This window comes from Marmota monax, unplaced genomic scaffold, assembly GCF_021218885.2.
Source record: "Marmota monax isolate L192 unplaced genomic scaffold, Marmota_monax_Labrador192_F-V1.1 WCK01_AAM20220418_F8-fsc00001, whole genome shotgun sequence".
NCBI lineage: Eukaryota > Metazoa > Chordata > Mammalia > Rodentia > Sciuridae > Marmota > Marmota monax.
In genome coordinates, this window is record NW_026693777.1 from 45153374 (window position 1) to 45174445 (window position 21072).

Consider the following 21072-nt stretch of genomic DNA (forward strand, 5'->3'; position numbering starts at 1 on the left):
CTCAGGTAGTAGTATACTTTCCTTATTTTGTGTGTGAGTGAGTGTGTGTTGGGGGGGAGCTAAGGATCATGCATACCTCATGCATACCAGGCAAGTGCATTACCACGGAGCTGCACTCTTAGCCCTGCAGTGTCTTTTCAGATTATTGCTAAAAGACAGGTTGTGCCTCCTGCTTTTTGGTATTCCGTTCTTCCTTATATTTCTGCTTGCTTTCCAAACCTATCCCCAGCCTCCTACAGAATCTCTGATTCATTGATGTCCCTTCAGTAGATATACTTTTTGCTTAAGATATCCAGAGGGTTTTTGTTGTTGTTGTTTTAATCATAGGTTGGATATCCCTTACTCAACTTAAATACTTAGGACTAGAAATTGTTTTTTTTTTTTTTTTGGGGGGGGGGGGTTTACAGATTTTGGAATATTTGTTTATATACAATAAGATATCTTGAGGATAGAACACAAAATTAACTTATGTTTCATATATGCCTTATACACACAGCCTGAATAATTTGTGCATAAAGGAAAGTTTCATTGTATGGAATTTTCCACTTGTGGTGTTATGTTAGTACTCAAAACATTTCAGATTTTGAAGCATTTCCAATTTTGGATTTTCTAATTAGGAGTGTTCAATCTGTATTTAAAATAGAAAGTTTCCTAACTGATGTATTAACTATTAAATTGTTATTTATACCATGTAACACTGCTTTATGTTAATTGCCTGTATCCTTAAATTGTTAGTTCCTTGAACAGAGGAACCCAGGCCTATCCATAGAAATTCAGTTTCTTTACTAAGAACTTCAGATACATTTTAAAGTGTAACTCTGAAAATAGTCCTTGTGCTGGGGTTGGGTGGCAATCCTGTGATAATAGCTCCTATTATTGCTGTTGTACTAACAAGGAATTCATGGCCTAATGTAGTGAAGTTGCTTGTCCAATTACTAAGTGACAAAAATCTACATTCAAAAATATACCTGTCTGGCTTTAATTTATCAGTAACTTATTGCTCTTTTCTTATCTAGACCAAGGTGTGGTTTGGTTAGTTTAGAATAGGATTATGGATTTCTTTTATTTTTCCCCCAGTACTGTCCCATTTATTTATTTTGTTGGGGGGGGGGGGCTGGCGGCAGGGATGGAACCCAGAGGCACTTAACCACTGAGCCAATGCCCAGCCCTTTTTATGTTTTATTTTGGGGCAGGGCCTTGCTCAGTTGCTGAGGCTGGCTTGGAACTTGTGATCCTCATGCTATAGCCTCCCAAGCTGCTGGGATTACAAGCCCAGCTATATATATTACCCATGTTTAGAAATGTTTTACTTAGAATCTTCATTTTTTAAATTGTTCCTGTAGTTTTCAACTCTGGCTGTACATTAGGATTGCCAAGGAGCTTTTAAAATTTCCAAATTGAGCTGGGGGGTATGGCTTAATGGTAGATAGAGCTTAAGCATGTGTGAGACTCAGTTCAATCACATAACCCACCAAAAATAAATCTTTAATATTATTTATCCAGATAAGAGAAGAGCAGCCTTCCTAATTGGTCTCTCTCTTTTCATTCTCTTGCTCAAATTAATCCACTATTCTGCTAGAATTACTCTTTTTAAAAAATTTCCATTGATTAGTGTTTTTAACTGTAGATGAACACAATAGCTTTATTTTACTTGTTTATTTCTATGTGGTGCTGAGGATTGAATCCAGTAGACAAGTGCTCCACTACTGAGCTACAAACCCAGCCCCAGAATTAACTCTTAAAAATAAATCTGGTCATTTGACTCTCTTATACCTACATACATTGGACAACTGCCCTAGATTAAAATTTAACATCTGAACATGGCGTCCAAAGCCCTTCTCAATCTGACCTGAAATGATTTTTGCCAGTATAAGCCTCCTTATTATCCCTGACCTTAAACTTCACCCACATTTATTTTCCAAACACAAACATACCATAGAGTCTTGCACCTCTGTTTACATAGGTTAGTCCCTTGGCCTAGAAGGTCTGTGTATTATGCTATATACTTTTACAAAATATGTATTAGCCTGTTATTAACATTTCCATGTCTTTAATATTTTTCTTCAAAATTATTTTAAGGTTACTGCATGGTATTCCCTTCTATGTGTATGCCATTTTAAAAACTTCTACTGTGGAACATTTACTATAGTTTATTTCCAATTTTCTTTTTTTCTTTTTTTTTTTTTTTTTTTTTGGTGGTGGTGCTGGGGCCTTGCACATACTGAGCACCTAGGGCCTTGCACATACTGAGCAAGCTTTCAACACTAAGTTATATCCCCAGACCTAAATAAATTTTGTTCTCATGAACTTACTTATTGGTAAGTAGGTTCATGGGAGCATACTTATCCATATTTTTCCTTAGGATAAGTAAAAGTAACAAGTCAAAGAGAATGGTACATTTTGATATCCCCCCCCCCTTTTTTTTTTATTTTTGCAGTGCTGGACATAAGAGTCCAGGTACTTACACATGCTAGTCAAGTGCTTCACTTAGCTATATCCCCAGCCCTATTCTTCTATTTTAATAGATAAAATAGACTATATATGTTTTTTTATTAAATTGTTCATAAGAATGTTGTGCTAAATATTTTATAAATAATGATTTCATGTAACAAGAATAACAATAAAAATGAATACCGGTATATCTACCACTAGTTTAACTTTTAAACACTTAAAAAAAAGTGACCAAAATTTTTTTCTGGTAGTTTAGTTTAAATTGCTGAGTTTGGTGCTTTTTCTAATTTTTGGTAAGGGCATTAGTCTTCTTGTTTTGACTTGTGGATCCATGTCTTTGCAGGGTGGTAGAATGGCATGTATATCTCAGGAATGTGAAAGCTAACAACCTTTATGATTGTTTCTCCGTCTGTCACACACATTTAAAGAGGATGTAAAGAATGTATTTGATATTATCCAAACTTGCCTTGACTCAATTCATACTGGTTACAGTCCATAGTGGTTATATGGACATATTCTCTTTGAACCATAACTTACCAATGGCTTACAATAGGCTGAGTTTGCAGCTTACTGGTTGAGTGCTTGTGTAGCATTGATGAGGCCCTGCATTTGATCCTTAGCACCACAAAAAGCAAAAACAAATGACCTACAATAGCAAAAAGGTGGAAACAATCCAGGTGTCCATCAACAGATGAATGGATAAACATACATTGTATATACACACAAGGGAACATGATTCAGTCTTAAAAAGTAAGATTTTGACACATGCTACATCCTGAATGAACTTTGAGGATGTCTGATTGAATGAAATGAGCAAGATACAAAAGGACAAAATGTATGATTCCACAAATCACATTGATTCTCAGTAGTCAAATTCACAGAGACAGAAAGTAGAATGGTATAGTGCGATGCTACATAGTGTACAACCAGAGAAATGAAAAGTTGTGCTGCAATTGTGTACAATGAATCAAAATGCATCCTGCTGTCATATAAACTTAATTAAAATAAATGAATTAATTAAAAAAATAGATGCAATAGTACTTGTTTAGTGAAAACAGTTATTTTAAGGTTATTTTCCTTGTGGGAGAAAGCTGGGTTAAAAAAAAAAAATGGAATGGTGGTTGCCAGGGTCTGGGGAGATTGGGAGACTGGGGAGTTTATGTTTAATGGGTACAGAATTTCAGATAGGATGATGAAAAGAGCTGTGAAGATGGATGGTGGTGATGGTTGCATAATATAAATGTACTTAATGGCCCTGAAGGTATACTTAAAAATGGTTAAGAAGGTAAATTCACCAAATTTTTGAAGTAAATTTTTAAATGTTTACATACAAGCCGGGTGCAGTGACCCATGCTGGTAATCCCAGTGACTCAGGAGGCTGAGACAAGAAGATCTCGAGTTCGAAGCCAGCCTCAGCACGTCGAGGCAATAAGCAACTCAGTGAGACCCAGTCTCTAAATAAAATACAAAATAAGGCTGGGGATGTGCTCAGTGGCTGAGTGCCCATGAGTTCAATCCCCGGTACCCCCACCCAAAAAAATACTTACATACACATAAAAAAAAACAAACAAACAAAAAAAACTACCTGTTTTGATTACTTTACCTCTTTATGTAAACAACTTCACAAAACAATCATTTATTACTAGATATTTTTTATTTTTAATAAGGTCAATATATGAAATGGTGATTTCATATATTTGTCTATTTCATAGACAATTTCTATATCTTATGTATGAGTCAATTCAACTTATGGTTGTTGATGATATTATACACTATATTGTTTAAGGTCCAAGTTATACATTCTCCCTTGACTTTAGTTCTAGGTAAGTCCACTCCAGTGGTGAATTGCTGCCTTCTTTTTTTATTATGAGATAATAATGATCTATTTACCTTTCTGCTTTGTCAGGAACTAAGAACCACTTTTTATACTGAATTGTAGTGATTAGCTGGTCAAACCAGTATTTCCCTAGAGAATCATTAATCATCATTAAGTAAATAAAATCCTGTTCCTATGCACTTTGATTACTATGGGGAAAATGGCTTGGTTGTAGTTCAGTATCTGAAATTTAGACTATTGGCCTTAGTGACTTTAAACTGTTTCTGTCCAGGATCCCTTAATGGCACATTTCTTTCTATTTGCTGTCACACAGAATCTTGTATTCCATTTCTGCTAAATAATTTTCTGTATCTGTGAGGTTCCTTTAGGGCCTTTCCAAATGTATTTTATGTACACTGCCAGCATTTTAAATCACATCATTTCAATTATATCTTCCAAATTTGGTTTTAAAAAGCCCTGGTCCCATTCTTTGTTTTTGACTTTTAAGTTTAGGGTTTTTTGTTTTGTTTGTTTGTTTTGAACAGTGTCTTGCTGTGTTGCCTAGGCTGGCGTTGAACTCCCAAACACAAGCAATCCTTGTGCATCAACCTCCTAAATAGCTAGAACTACAGGTATTTACCAGGGTGCCAGGCTCTAGGAACTCTTTTATTTCCTCCAGAATGCACAGTTAAGTTCTGTAGTTTCAATCTTTACAATAACTTTTACATCTGATCCATTTTTTCTAAACTCAGTGTTACATTCTCCCATCTTCTTTCTTAGGTCTTCGTAATAACCTACTGCCTGCATTATTGCAGTCTTCGCTAGTAAGTTCTCAATGCCGTTGCCATATCTATTTTGCCAAAGCAGATCTCTGTTGTTTTCACTCATGACATTTATAAAGGCCTTCCACAAGGCTCAAGTCAAGAGTCTGTGTTCTAATTACCTATTCCTCCAGGCATAATGCAGGCCCTGCCAAACTGAAGTTGTTTCCTCAACATGTCTTGCATTTTCTCACCTTAATACTTTGATTGATATTGTTAGGTCTTGGAAGAAAGTGCTTCTCATCCCAACCCCAATCTCCATCAGTCAGAAATACTTCCCTCTTTCATATGCCACCTCCTTAATTAAACATTTCTTGATTCTTCCCAAAAGTACAATCTCCCAGTTTTTACCTTCCCCTAGACTTTTAAATCTGGCTGTCTCTTGTGGCAAATAACATATTCTTACATTAAATGTACTTGTGTATTTATGTCCTAGACAAGTTCATAAGAAAAAAAAAGGCTCATGGCTCTTTAATTACTTATTATTCTTATAATTTCTGTTTAGATCAATGTCTTGCATTCCAAAAGTACTCAAAAAGAACTCAATGAATTGAAATTGGCAGAAAGCCAATACTGGCACTACATCCCAATAACTCAAAGAGGGTTTTTTTTTTTGTTTTTTGTTTTTTTTTTAAGGGCTATTTGTATAAAAATGTTTATTCAGACCAACAACACATAAACTATCCAATGCCTCAAGTACAAGGGAGTGGTTAGATAAATTAAGGCCAGGCCCAGAATTTACTTCATACTTGCCTGGCTCATAGGAAGTATTTAATATTAGATGAGGGGCATATCATTGTTTGCAACATTATGTGATCAAGCACATATGACATCAGGTTAAGGAAAAAATAACTTTAACAAAACATACAAATTATACCTATAGAAAGCCTCTGGGGTCATGTTCATCAGAAGGGACCAGAGATGGTCACCTCTGTCGCACTACACAGCAATTTAAAAGGCGTCCTCATACATACTTACTTTGATTTTCACAACAACCCAGAGAAGTACGCGCGGGAGGTATCATTAACTCCGGTTTACAAGTAAGGTGACCAGCTACCGAGATCACGAATGATTGACCAATGTGGAGCGAGGATTCCAGTCCCCGCCTCCCAGCTTCAGGCTCAAGGCGGCTTCCCTGCCACCACACGGCACTGCCCTAGCGTTGAGGATATCAGTTTCCTTTTCTTTCCCCGCATTACATTTGCAAACGGAGACCCGAAACACTCGCGTCAAGAGAGGGGAAGGCGCAGGGATAACCTGACCAGCACTGCGCCCTAGGACGGACATCAGGATCTGGCCCCGCGACCATAGAGTCCGGAAGTGAGGACAGAGCGGCGCCAGGCGGTGGCGAGGGTGGGGGTGGGCGCAGGAGCGCCGCCCAGAGCTTCCCAGGACCGGGGAAGGCTGCGCCCCAGCTGGCTGGCGGGATGGCAATAGCGCTGGCCTTAAAGGTGTTCGCGGGGCTGTTGGCAGCGGCTCTGGCGGCCCTGCTTTTGGAGCACTATGGCCTGACTGGGCAGTCCTCTTCACTGCCCCAGCCCCGCAATCCTCAGAGGCCGCACCCGGCGCCGGGCCCTGGAGACAGCAACATTTTCTGGGGCCTGCAGGTGACGCGGCGGGAGGCTGGCGGGCGGTGGGTGCTGAGCGGCAACTGTGCAGAAAGACCCTTGCTGTTCCTTTAGGAGAGCAACCTGCACCTGTTTAGAACCAAACTCTGGCTGCAGGCCTCGGTCAAGTTGTCACTAGAGGATCTGTCTAGTGCTGGCCTCTGCCCAGTCCTTCCGGGGGTGGGAAGTTATCTTTGATGCACTGTATCTCTGCCTTTTCCTTCTACCCGAGAGAGCCACTGGGCCGCCTCTGCCCATACTGCCTCTTCCTGACTCAGATGTCTATCTCTGTTCAATACCTGCTTTTGGCAGATATCCGACATTCACGTGAGCAGGTTTCGTGATCCAAGCAGAGCAGTAGACTTAGAGAAGTTCTGTTCTGAAACTATTGACATCATTCAACCAGCTCTCGTCTTAGCAACAGGTAGGGAGGATTGCCGTGCTATGGTGGTGTTTCGTGGTCCGGATGGCAGAATGCTAGCCAGGATTACACTTGTTCACTTTGGGGGCGTTGGGAACACTATCCACAAGCCATGACCCCAGGTGAGCTCTGTGAGGTAGAGGAGTTGGGACTTCGTGATTTACTTTGCTGATGTATAACAGAGTCAAGGTCCAGGCTAAATGCTTTGACATATTAAGGTTTTTGTCAAGGCGTGAAGGAAGGCTTGTGATGCTCATGTAAGTGTGTTGTTGTCTGCTATGTTTGTGTCTGGCTTTTTTTGTTTTTGTTTTTTTCTTCGTTGCAGCTGAATTTGAGAGAGGATTAGAGGAAGTTCTTTAAGCAGAAGTTCTCTTGCTAATTTTTCCATTTTCTTCACACATAAGTTAGTTTGATATTTTTCATCATTTGAGGCTTCAAGTGACTCCAGGAACTTTTTCTTCACCCCACTGATATTTCCTTGATTTGAATTTCCTAGACTCTTTAAATATTTGACCAGGTATTCCCAAAGTGGTCTGGAGAAGAAGCTAAAGGAACATCTCTCCTGTTTACTGGGTGGTTCATCTGTCCCTCACTTTACTGAAACATCTTAGTTTCATTAGTCCTCAGTTAACGTATGGGCCCTATTTCAAGTGTTCTTTTAGTTTCTTAGAAATTTTGGTATGTCATTGTCCAAACTACACTTTCCAGATTGCTTCTTGCTATAAAAATAACAGTTGGTCAGATTACATACCCTGATTTGGGTTGTGGGAAATGGTTGCAATAGATGTTAGGCCCCTCCCAAACTGTTGGAATTTCTTACAGAGGTTTTTCATTTTGTTAGTCTTTTGATGCATTTTGTACTGCTCTCTTTAAAGATACATTGTTTTCCACATCACAGGAGGTTAAATAGGTACTCATTAACCTCTAATAAGCAAAGCTCTTGCTGAGACAATCTTCTAGTTTAGATATCATGGCTTGGTCATAGGTGGACTCACCTATTAAGCTTATTCATGTTATGTACTTTTAAGTATCTTTGTTCCTTCTGTGTGAATTTTTTAAAAAATTGAACTCTCTTGAGTTTATTTTACATTGTGATTCAATTCTTGTGTAAACCTACAGGAGACCTGACAGATGCCAAAACAAAGGAACAGTTGGGATCCAGGCAGCAGGAGGTAGAATGGCAAACTTACCAGAGTATTCTGAAGAAGACAAGAGTCATGGAAAAAACCAAGTGGCTGGATATCAAAGGAAATCATGGTAAGAGTCAAGACCCAGATATAATAAAGACTAGATATATATTTCTTAAGAACCTAGATCCTTCCATTTATATTATAAAATTATAAAGTGGGAAATTGTAACATAAATTTAGATACACTGAAGGCCACAACTCTAAAACACAGTTATAATATGTTATTTTTAAACTTCAAATGTCACTGTTAGCCTTTGAGATGAAAATTAGTATGGTATTTTCTTTTTGGTAGAATAAAGTTGAGGCAAGAGGATTGCAAGTTCAAAGCCAGCTTCAGCAACCTAGTGAGGCCCTAAGCAACTTGGTGAGACCCTATCTCAAAATAAAAAGGGCTGAGGATATGGCTCAGTGGTTGAGCACCCTTGGGTTCAATCCCTAGTAACAAAAAACAAACAAAAAAGAAAACAACAACAACAAAACCCCCTACATTTTGTTAAGTGAAAGAACTAAGCCTATAAGTCTTAATACTGTATGATTCTGTTTATATCACATGCAGGAAAAAGGCAAAACTGTAGACAGCAGGCTATTGTTGACAGGAAGGGAATGGGGAGTGATATTGACTATAAAAAGGCATCATGAGTGAATTTTGGGGGTTGATAGGACTGTTCTGTGTTTTGATTGTGTTCTTGGATACATGATTATGTATTTGGCAAGCCCATAGAACTATACATCACAAAGAATGAATTTTGTTATATGAAAATTTCAAGAAAAATTAAACTGAATGCAAATATCCACAGACATGGAAGAGAAATGGAAAATCCCTTCTCTTTTTTGGATTATCATTGTTACATTAATAAGGAAATGAACTCTTCTCCAAAAGAGTCCTGATAGTAGGTTTGTTTTATAAAGGCTGACTTTCTTATTAGAATTAAGTACTTCATTTGTCCACTTTCTTTGATTATTCATGTATTTTTTTTTTACTATCATTTTAAACAGATAATTTTGCCTGGTGAAATACATAGCGATTGATTTGATCAGAAAATGGCTGATTATAAATAGTTCTTTCAAAACAGCTAGGAATTAAAAATTAGAAATAGGATACTTGGCTTACAACTCTCTTTGGTATGTTTACATTTTCCCTTTTTCCTGATCCAAGTCAAATTATTTTTCAATAAGTAGTAAATATGTATATTTTAAAATGTTTCTAAGCCAAGCTACTGAATTATTTATTTTAAGTAATTCATGTCAAAAAGACTTGTGATTAAATAATTTGATTAGTCATTTGGCTTTCATAGTAATGTAATTTGATTTATAAGACATAAATGTTTATGGTATGAATATATATTTCTATATGTTAAAATAGGGAAGGAAGCTAGTTTTTTATTGAGATTTAGCCGTAACATACAGTTGTTCTCTTATTTAACAAGAAGACTGAATTCATGTTAATATTTATTTTGGCCTAAATTGGACTTATAGCTTGTTCTCTAAGGTTATTAGAAATATTGTTGATTTCTGGAAATCAAATTTGATAATTTTAGTTACTGCAACAAGGCAATTAAGCTCTATGGAAAAAAAATGTGTTTCCAGATGAGTGTTCTATGATATGCTTAACCTTAGCCCTCACCATTTGATAACTTCTTTTTTTTTTAAGTCTTAAGAAAGGGGCTTTGTCCCTGATATAAAAGTGATTTGCTGCTTAGAAGCACTTGGCACTGACCCATATATAGATCAGGCATGAATCCACTGCATCTAGAATCATACAGTTAAAATAAGAGCAACAGCCCAATCTTATAACTTCAAATTTATTTATTTTGATAAATAAAAAAATACCTATTATTCTCAAAGTACCTATTAATCTCCAGAATACTATATACCTTAAAGTTTTCAGATAATCTTTTATCCTATCAAGTTGTTGTTTGTGTTTTTTTGTTTTTGTACTAGGGCCTTACCCCTGCTAGTTAAGTGCTCTACCGCCTAAGCTACATCTAAGGCCTTTTAAAAAAATTTTATTTTGAGGCAGTGTCTTGCCAAGCTTCCCAGGCTGGCCTTGAACTTACAATCTTCCTACTTCATTTGTCAATTTTAAAAAATTATCAGTCTAATTGAGTTCCATTCTGCCATTTTAAGTATTGTAGAAAGAATTCTTGTCTTTGTTTAGTCATTAACATGTTTGCATTTTTCTTTTTTTGTATAGATGAATACTTGCTTTTTTCTTTTTAATTAGATGCATACAACATTCCAAGTCTGGAGAGCGTCAAGAATTATTACAGGTACCCAAACGAACAGAAGAGAGACAACTATGTAGAGTCTCTTATAAGCAGGATACAGTTAATTCAATGAGTTGCAAGCCTCAGCAACTTAGCAAGGTCCTAAGCAACTTAGCAAGACCCTGTCTCAAAAAGAAAAAAAAAGGGGGGGGGGTGGTGTTTGAGTTATATATATCTGCAATAGATCAGTCATTTAATGCAAAGGATTTAAGTGTGTAGAAACATAACCATCTGAACAAAATTCATGAATATGGGGATTGTAACATCAATTTAAAGATGACAAGTTAAAAATAATTGTTTAACTAACTGAATTTATAAAATTAGAGTTGCCATATAACTAAAACAGGAGATTGTCCTCTTTTGTTAATATGAAAAAGAAAAAGAACAAAGATGAAAATATTTTGCTTCCTAAAACTGTCTGCATCTTTGATGGTGACTGTGGGAATGGAATTAGACATTTTCAGTGAAGACTTAATAGAACTTGATGCCTGAGTGATTATTGGGAAAGTAGTGATTAATCACATAAAAGTTTCTTACTTTTATATATCTAGTTCTAGACACCTAAACTTTATCTGAATTTAATAAATAACATTTTGCTAGAGATATAGGTATTATAAAAATATCAAACTGAGGATCAGAAATAATATTAAAATTAAATCTTGCTCTGAGGAATGCTCCCAGAAAATACTGAAGTTTAGAATAAAAAGAATGTCAGCATCATATATTTTAACCTCTGCTTTCAAATAGTATTCTTGGACTGGCTCTAGCTCAGCGGTTCCTTCGACAGAAAACTTACAATCAAATAGTATTCTTTTTAGACAGTTGAATTTTAATGTGTCAAAAAATGTAGGAAAGGACAGGGCACACGCCTGTAATCCTAGCAGCTGGGGAGGCTGAGGCAGGAGGATTTCTAGATCAAAGCCAGCCCCAGCAACAGTGAGGAGCTAAGCAACTCAGTGAGACCCTGTCTCTAATTAAAATACAAAATAGGGCTGGGATGTGGCTCAGTGGTAGATACTTAGTAGACCTTCATTAAATTTTTAAATGATTGATAAGTTCCATTTCAATGAATTCTGATATTTTTAAATATTTAGGGGACTGCTTAAAATAGTCTTCTTTTCTGCTTTACTTGGAGACCTTGTTTGCTTATTGATGATTTAGTTTGCATGAGTCTTAGAAACAATGAGAGAAAAACTCTGAAATGTCTTTTAATGAGTTTATCTGTTGTATTTGTCATTTAGTTATTTCTCTGTTAAATCAGTATACCTTTTCAAAGGGAAGCAAAATCTGCAGTGGTATTAGGGACAGAATTTAAATTCCTTCTTTTAAAAATTGAACTAAAACTTCCCTGTCTTATATTTTTTAGGAAGTATTCTGCTGTACATAGGGATGGCTCTTTTCATTATGTTCACAATACTCCCTTTGGCAACTACTCTTTCATCTCTGTGGATGCTACCCAAAATCCAGGGCCTAAGAGACCTTTTAATTTCTTTGGAATTTTAGATGAGGTACAGTAAAATTCTCATTTTTCTTAGTAGCTTATGTGTTTTTACTTTTTCACAGATACATGTGGGTTTTCAAGTTGTCCTAACTAAGCAAGTTCTTACCTAGAAATGTTCAAGAAAAATTTAACTGTGGCAAAAAGTATGGCTAGGAGCTACTGGCTACTTCAGGGCTGTTATTGCTATCCCTGTTCTTATCCCAAAACCCAGGAAAGAGGCACCTCACAGTTTATTCGGTGAACATTTATTTAGTATGTAAAATGCAGAATGTATTTTGCAAGGCACAGGGCATACATCTTTGTGTGCTATATGGCATAGTGCTAAATCCTCACAATGGCCAATAAAAGAGAAGGACAACTATTGAATTATGTAAGTTTCTTTTTAAAGTGTTTCAAACAGTCTAGGTGAAAACTATTGCTGGGTTACAACCATCTGTAAAGTCATATATGAGAACTTTTCATTATTTCTTGATACAACAAATGCCAGTTTATTATTTAATGAGCATATGTCCCTATGCAAGATACATATGCCCATGTGTAAAAGTATAAAGGTGACAAGATCAAGTTCCTGACTTCTTAGAGTATTTAATTTAGTGGTGGGTTATAAGACCAATATAGAAGTAACTAGATCAATTAGCAGAATTTACTAAGTACTGAAAGAGATTTGTTATATGAGGGTTCAAAGGAGTTTGAATCAAGGGAAGAGAATAATGCCTAATATAATTTATTATTTTAGGCATTTTATTTAATTAAGTTTTATTGTGTTTCCTAGCTACCAAGTATCTTTATTCAGAGTTAATTAACTTATATTAAGTCATATTCCTCAGGATAGTGGGTTTTTTTAAATAAATTATTTTTTGTAGTTGTAGATGGACAACATGCCTTTATTTTATTTGTTTATTTTTATGTGGTTCTGAGGATCAAACCCAGTGCCCCACATGTGCTAGGAAAGCGCTCTGCCACTGAGCTACAGTCCTAGGATAGTGTTTTTAAAGGTACAATTCAAGGACCAGGTGCACGAAAATCAACTGCAGTATTGCTAAGTACAGAGTCCCTGGTTTTTACCTCAGACTTACCAAGTTAGAAACCCTGAGTAGAACGCTCCAAAATGTATTGTTCTAAGTACTTTATAGATAATAATATATACTTATGTATGTGCACATTTTAAAAATCAATTTTCTGAGATATGATTTACATACAATAAAATGTACTCATTTTAAGTGTCTGAAGAGTTTTGACAAATGGGTATACTGGCATAACTGTGACCATAATGAAGACATAGAACATTTCCATCATCCTAAAATGTTTCCTTGTCTGTCTTCAGCCCCTGTGGAACTAAACTGGTTTTCTATCATTATAGACTAGTCTTATTTGCTCTAAAAATTTATCTAAATGAAATCATACAGAATGTACTCTTCAATATGGCTTCTTATGCTTAGTATGATGTTGCTGGGTTTCATCTATATTCTTGGATATATCAGTAGTTCTTTTTATTGCTGAATAATATTCCATTTTATGGATATATTACAATTTGTAGATGATTTCTAGTTTGGGGCCATTATGAGTAGAGCTGTTATGCACATTTAGTTTCAAGTATTTCTATGGACATATGTATATATTTTAAAAGTTTAGTTTCAATATGTTTTTAATTTATTACCATGTCTTCATTACCAGTACCAGAAGTAACTAGGCCAATTAACAGAATTAGAAGATAGTGGTGATTTCTTTATTTCTTGTTATTTTTTGTTTGTTTGTTTTTGTTTATCAAATGGGGATAATACCTGCCCTACCAATAACAGAGTTATTTTAGGATCAAGTGAATTATAATATACATGAAAACAGTTTAAAACTTACAGAGGTCCATTCAGGTCCTACCTGGTAGAATATAGGATCTAGATATTGTGCAATTATAATTATAAAACTTAAGGACTTGTTTAACCTGATGACACTGGATTTCAGTCCTAATTGTCTGAGTCCTAACTGAAGATCCTTCTATTTTTCTTCCATTTCAGAAACAGATGAAGGAACTCTTATTATTGGCCAAGGAAAGTAAAGAGAGCAACCATACAATTTGGTTTGGACACTTTACAACATCCACTATCCTTTCTCCATCACCAGGAATCCGGTCAATCATGAGGTGAAACAAGCTTCCAAAATCCAAACTAATTGTTGCTGTACCTATCTTGCTTTCCTGAAGAAACATTCTTTATTAGTTTGGTATCCCAATTTACTTTTGTTCACTTATTCTGTTTATTTTTCATTGGTTAGTTCGGCTACAGCTTATTTGTGTGGGCACCTCCATACACTTGGTGGACTCATGCCTATTCTGCACACTCGTCACTTCCAGGGCACTTTGGAACTTGAGGTAGGAGACTGGAAAGATAATAGAAGGTAAGGGAATTACCTCACAAAACAAAACTTATCCATATTATATGATAGGCTATACCACTTAAGGAAAAAATTGTGATACTTTTTTTTTTTTTAAGTAACATAACTTGCAGTCTTTGTCATTATGCAAAAACCTTGTTGTAGCAGTGATATTTACCATCACTATGCCATATTGATTCAAGATGAATCCATTAGGAAGTAGTTTTAAACTTCAGTGTACACAAAAATTATAGAGTTTATTAAAAATAAAAATTTCCAGGCCCTACCACTAGAGATTTTAATTGTGTTGGTCTGTCCTTGTCTACAGATCATACTTTGAGAAGCACTAGAACTAGACATGTCATTTTTCCTCTTGAATTTTATATCTACCACTCTAGTTTTTTTCTAGACATTAGTAATTTCAATTCTTCAAATAGTTATTTTTAGTTTTATATCTATTATAGAAAACAACTTATTTACTGGAAGTATATATTTTATTTAAATATTTATTTTTGATATGTAAGTGAAATATCTTTAAGTATAGAACATTATCATTTATTCAAATATTTCTTGAACTGAATATGTTACCTATTTCTAACTACTTTCATTAATGAAAAATCAGCTTTACATTTTAGAAGCTGCTTCCTCATTTTGTTTGGTTTTTATAGAAACTTTGAGTTAAGCCTGTTATTACTTGGCAACTGTAATTACTTTGGGCTAAGACCTGTGTGCTCATGACTGAAGCTGAAGGCTGAGCAGGCATTGCCTTTTGTTACATAGGCTTCTTGACTCTTGGCCAGCTTTTTTATTTCTTCTAAATGCTACAGTTACAAGTTGTAGTGTTAAATTTGAAGCCATTTCTTTTGTTTTTCTTCCCATCTGGTCTTCATTGTTTCAACCCTGAAACAACCTAACCTTTACTGTTCTTATAACATTTAAATTGTATTTACAGTAGAAGATTTTTTTGACAGTATATTAGTAGTATAGGTTAGGCCTTGTTGTGGATGTAAAACAAATTTAAAAATATCAATGGCCTAACACAATAATGTTTACTTTTCATTCCTCTAAACCCAGTCTGAGTCAGGGCAACTATCCTCCATGGGGTGACTTGGGAATTCTGACTTCTCCATCTTATATGACCACTATTTGTGTGTGTGTGTGTGTGTGGGGGGGGGGGGTTACCAGGGATTGAACTCAGGGGCATTTGACCACTGAGCCACATCCCCAGCCTTATTTTGTATTTTACTTTAGAGACAGGGTCTCACTGAGTTGCTTAGTGCTTCACTTTTGCTGAGGCTGGCTTTCAACTCATGATCCTCCTGCCTCAGCCTCCTGAGCTGCTGGGCATTCTCCACTTCTCCTAGCATAATACCACTATTTTAACATGTTAATTCCAGAGTGGAGAAGAGAACAGAGAACTCACATATGCTCTTAAAAACTTTGGATGGGGGGGCCACAGGGGCTGGGTTTGTGGCTCAGTAGTTGAGCACTTGCCTCGCACATGCGGGACCCTGGATTCGATCCTCAGCATCACATAAAAATAAATAAGTGAAATAAAGGTATTGTGTCCAACTACAACTAAAAAAACAAACAAACAAAAAAACTTTGTATGGGGGCTGGTGTTGTGGTTCAATGATAGAATGCTTGCCTAGCACATGTGAGGTACTGTGTTCAATCCTCAGTACCACATAAAAATAAATTAATTAATTAAAAAGATATTATATCCATCTATAACTGAAAAGAGGTGTTAAAAAAAAAAAACAGCAAACTTTGATCAGAGTGTGCTACATGACATTTCTACTCATAGCCTATTGGCCAGGATTAGTCACATGATCCTAATCTAGTACACAGAGACTACGAAATGCTAGGAGGACCATAGAGTATTTGGTAAGCATTATTGTTTATATCATAATTAATCATTTCTTTTTTAAGTTCTAAAAGAAAATATAGGGGCTATGGATATAACTCAGTGGTAGAGCACATTTCTAGCATGTGTGAGGCCCTGGGTTTGATCCCCAGCAGAGAGAGAGAGAGAGAGGGTAGGGTAAGGGGAAGGAGAATATAAAATTTGGGTTACTCTTTAATGAATATTTTATACCTTTCATTGTACATTTGGAAAATCAAAATGTCTTCACTTTAATTTCTTTGGGATTATAGGAATAAAAGTTTAAAGGCGTATGCAACTTTTCTTATTGTATTTATATCCAATGCTTTAATATTTTATGTAGCATTGTTGATGGAATGAAGAATATCAGATCTTAGATTTATGATGAATGTCTTAGCTTCAAAATAGTCTTAAAATAATGTAAAATAAAGTGAATTAATTCTGCAAGTATTTAAAAATTAAAGAGTACATGCTATGTGCCAAGAATTGTTTTAGGGCATAAATTCATTGTTTCAATCAGAGTCTACTTGATGTGACAAATGCGAAGAAAAGTGATAAAGGCAAAGGAAGAAAGAGAAACAGTGTTATTTACTTTGTACTCAAATTCATCATGTAAAAACACCATGGTTTTGTATTTTGACATTTGTCTGTCTATAACCTTTAAGCCCTCTTATAAAGTAACTAAATTGCCTATCTTCTGTTCTCCAGGTATCGAATCTTTGCTTTTGATCATGACCTTTTTAGCTTTGAAGATTTGATCTTTGGAAACTGGCCTGTGATTCTTATTACCAATCCTAAATCACTCCTCTATAGTTGTGATAAACATGAACCTCTAGAAAGAATCCTTCACTCAACACACATCAGGTACATTGCAATTTTTCAGAAATTACTTTTAATTTTATATTGACAGAGAATAAGTCATTGTGATTGTATTCTCATATGAAAGCTATGAGATATCCAACAAATTTTCTTAACAACCTAAACATTATATAATGATAAGTTGCTTATTATTTGATTCCCCTTCTATTAAAAAATATACAATATTTTAAGCTGATAAAAATCTTAAAACCAACCAGAAACCCATAATCCAATCACCATTTTTGAACATTTTATTGCAGCCTTTTTGTTGCATGGATTTCCATTGCTATGATTATAATATATATATATATTACCTTGTAGCCTTCCTTCCTTTCTTTATTTATTTGCACTACTGGGAATCAAACCCAGGGCCTTATGCTAGGCAAGTGCCCTGCCACTGAGCTATACCCCCAGACCCATATATTCTACTTTTAAAACTTTACATTTTGTATGAGAAATAGTGTTTTTCATTTTGCTACATAGTTTTCAAAAAAAGCAAAAGATGTATAATCCTTATGGAATTGCAAATTTAGTTTGCATATAAAGTTGATGATGTAGATTATAGGATGCAAATGAGATATCATTATCATTCTTTTTGCAAAAATATGTATAACTTTTTTCAAACATAAGGAAGGACATTTTTAAAAATATACTTTTAAGTATTTATTTTGAAAAGTAATCCAAAATAACAATCTTTAGAAAATATAGTAATGATATTATAAGTGTGTGTGTGTGTGTGTGTGTGTGTTTTGCCCACCCCTAATAGAACCATTAGTGTTTCTGAGTGTTCCTATGTTTCTTCATAGGCATTTTCTCTTAGGCATTTTTTTAAAATATTTATTTAGTTGTAGATGAACACACAGTATCTTTATGTATTTTTATGTAGTGCTGAAGATTGAACCCAGTGCCTCACACATGCAAGGCAAGCAGTTCATCACTGAGCTACAGCTTTAGCCCCTCTTAGGCATGTTTTTACATAATTAATTAATCATCAGAGCATGGTTTAATCTACTTCCTACTTTTTGTCTTTCAACACTGAGAATGTACCATAATTTATGTAACAGTTTCCCCATCTTATTGGTGAACTTTTAGATTTTTTTTTATTTGAGGATAAACACCTGGTACATGCAGATTCTTCCTTCACTTGAATAATTTCTTTATAATTGAGTTCCAGAAGTGAAATTCTAGGTGAAAAATTTGAATTCTTTTACAGCTGTTGCTAAAGATTGCTTGATTACTTTTTACTTAAATGGTAAAATATATGTCATTTCACATTTTCAAGTGTACAATTCAATGGCATTATGTATGTTCATATTGTTGTGCAATCACGATCACTATCTCTAGAACTTTTTTCATTTTCTAAAGCTGAAATTCTGCACTTGTTAAACAGTAACTTTTCACTTTCCCCACAGTAAGATGAACAACCACCATCCTACTCACTACCCCTGTGAATCTGACTACTCTATGTACCTCATCTTTGGCTTATTTCAGTTAATAATGTCCCTAAAATTCATACATTTTGTAGCATTTGTAATACTCTCTTTCATTTTTTAAGACTTAATAATATTCTACTGTATGTATATACCACATTTTGTATATTTCATCTGTTAATATCATTTTTTGATGATACTGAATATTGCTTCTGTGAACATGAGTGTATAAATATCTGTTCAAGTCTCTACTTTCACTTCTTTTGTATATATACCCAGAAGTGGAATTGCTGAACCATATGGTAATTCTGTGTTTAATTTTTAAAATATTTATATTTTTAGTTGTAATTGGACACAATACCTTTATTTTATTTATTTATTTTTATGTGGTGCTGAGACTCGAACCCAGGGCCTCATACGTGCTAGGCAAGTGCTCTACTGCTGAGCCGCAGCCCCAGCCCCCTATGTTTAATTTTTTAAGGAGCTACCATACTGTTTTTCATGGCAGCTACACTATTTTAAATTTCCACCAGCAATGTACCAAGTAACCAGTTACTTCACTTTTAAAAACATATACAAATTTATGGGGCTGGGGATGTGGCTCAGGTGGTAGCGTGCTCGCCTGGCATGCGTGCGGCCCCAGTTCGATCCTCAGCACCACATACAAACAAAGATGTTGTGTCCGCTGGAAAAAAAAAATATTAAAATTCTCTCTCTCTCTTAAAAAAATATACAAATTTATAATGTTATCAAACAATATGAGTGCCAAATTCACAACCTTCTTATCATTATTGGATACTATATTTTAAAAAAACATTTAGTAGTTAATCTTATATAAATGGTACCAAGCTGTTTACATTTTTGTGAAATTGGAATATATGTATTCTTTTTTTTTTTTTTTTTTGGTGCTGGAGATAGAACTCACAGCCATGTCTATGCAGAGCATTTTACCACAAAGCTACAACCCCAGCCTCACCTTTTTAAAAAACTTTGAGTTAGGGTCTCAAGTAAGTTGCTCAGATTGACCTTAAACTTGCAATACTCCTGCCTCAGACTGGCCTTAAACTTGCATTCCTTTTGCCACAGCTTCCCGAGTAGATGGATTACAGGTGTGTAATCATCATACCTGTCAGTCACAGTTTTTGATAGAGTGTGGTAGCCAGCCCTGACTGTGACCTTGCTTCTTCCAGGTAAATACATTGGGAACCAAATGAGTAGATGAAGGCTTGACATTAGATTGACAAATTGAGATCCCTACTCTATATTTTATTCCTAAGAGAAAAAAATCAGAACTTTAGGAGTTTATTCAGAAAGAATTTTGAATCTATCCTAGCTAGATTTGTCAAAGATTTTCCTTTCTAAGAAGTAAAAGAATAGTTCTTAATTTCTCACCAATGTAGGTTTGCTGAATTGTACAACTTCAAAAATCTCCAAGAAAGAAACCAAGATCATGAGTGGCCCCTACAGTTGTGCAACGTGATGCTTCTGCCTATACTTATATAATGTCTGGTTGCAATAGTGTTATTCTCCTTTATAAAAATAATGACAACTACCTGAAAACATGCCTTTTATATGTGCTCTCATTTTAGAGTCTTGGCCTTTTCCTTATCCTCTATTACTTCTGTCACCATTAAGATTGATGGAGTTAATTTAGGACAGGCTATTCATTTGTCTGGTCCTATTTTTATACTGAAGTGGAACCCCAGAAACTACAGTAATGGAACACATAACATAGAAGCAATTGTCCAGGTAAGTTAGTGATTTTCAATTTGCTATGTAAATGATTAGGCTCTTGTCAGAGTAAACTCTTGATTGTGGATTTGTTTTTAGTCAATTGGTACAAAAGCTCAGTTTGATAAACAGTTTAAAAAAAACAAAACACTTTTTAAAAATATACTTTGTTGCGGGCTGGGGATGTGGCTCAAGCGGTAACGCGCTCGCCTGGCATGCACGGGGTGCTGGGTTGGATTCTCAGCACCACATAAAAATAAAGATGTTGTGTCCACCGAAAACTGAAAAATATATATATATATACTTTGTTGGGACTGGGGATGTAGCTGAAGCAGTAGCACGCTCGCCTGGCATACATGGGGTGCTGGGTTTGATCCTTAGCACCACATAAAAATAAAATAAAGATGTTGTGTCCACTGAAAACTAAAAAAATAAATAAATATTTAAAAAATTCTCTCTCTCTCTCTCTCTCTCTCTCTCTCTCTCTCTTTAAAAAATATACTTTGTTTAGTATATTTGAAAATAGGCACTTAGAAGTAATTCTATTAGATAGAATTACAGGATGAGAGGAATATGTATTTATTGGCTGCAGTCCCCCCTTTTTTAACCCTGGGGAATCATTCTCTTATTTTCTTCCAACTTTGGCCAGAGGGTTTTTGTTTTGTTTTGCTTTTAAATAATGGGGGTAAATTCCCTGATATATTTCAAGATAAAAGAATAGGTCAAAA

The 21072-nt window shown here is 35.4% G+C and overlaps 2 protein-coding genes across 12 annotated transcripts in view; one reads left to right on the plus strand and one right to left on the minus strand.

Annotated features, from left to right (window-relative positions):
• The window catches only part of Ubr1 (ubiquitin protein ligase E3 component n-recognin 1), a 157887-nt gene extending 151669 nt beyond the window's left edge, over nucleotides 1-6218 (minus strand). For all 3 annotated transcript variants that reach the window (XM_046460970.2, XM_058584728.1, XM_046460969.2), the window contains exon 1: nucleotides 6067-6218. The gene's annotated coding sequence lies outside the window, so the exon portion shown is untranslated. The remainder of the gene's footprint in view (nucleotides 1-6066) is intronic.
• Nucleotides 6219-6294: 76 nt separating this feature from the next.
• The window catches only part of Tmem62 (transmembrane protein 62), a 44822-nt gene continuing 30044 nt past the window's right edge, over nucleotides 6295-21072 (plus strand). For 5 of the 9 annotated variants that reach the window (XM_046460972.2, XM_046460973.2, XM_058584729.1 and 2 more), the window contains exons 1-9: nucleotides 6295-6695; nucleotides 7008-7119; nucleotides 8236-8373; nucleotides 10530-10575; nucleotides 11939-12080; nucleotides 14086-14210; nucleotides 14342-14464; nucleotides 17034-17189; nucleotides 20203-20362. In XM_046460972.2, the coding sequence (XP_046316928.1) occupies nucleotides 6516-6695; nucleotides 7008-7119; nucleotides 8236-8373; nucleotides 10530-10575; nucleotides 11939-12080; nucleotides 14086-14210; nucleotides 14342-14464; nucleotides 17034-17189; nucleotides 20203-20362 (1182 nt within the window). In that variant the 5' untranslated portion in view covers nucleotides 6295-6515. Of the gene's footprint in view, nucleotides 6696-7007; nucleotides 7120-8235; nucleotides 8374-10529; nucleotides 10576-11938; nucleotides 12081-14085; nucleotides 14211-14341; nucleotides 14465-17033; nucleotides 17190-20202; nucleotides 20363-21072 lie in introns of those variants that run through there. The other 4 variants (XM_058584730.1, XM_058584732.1, XM_046460977.2 and 1 more) reach the window with 3 other exon arrangements.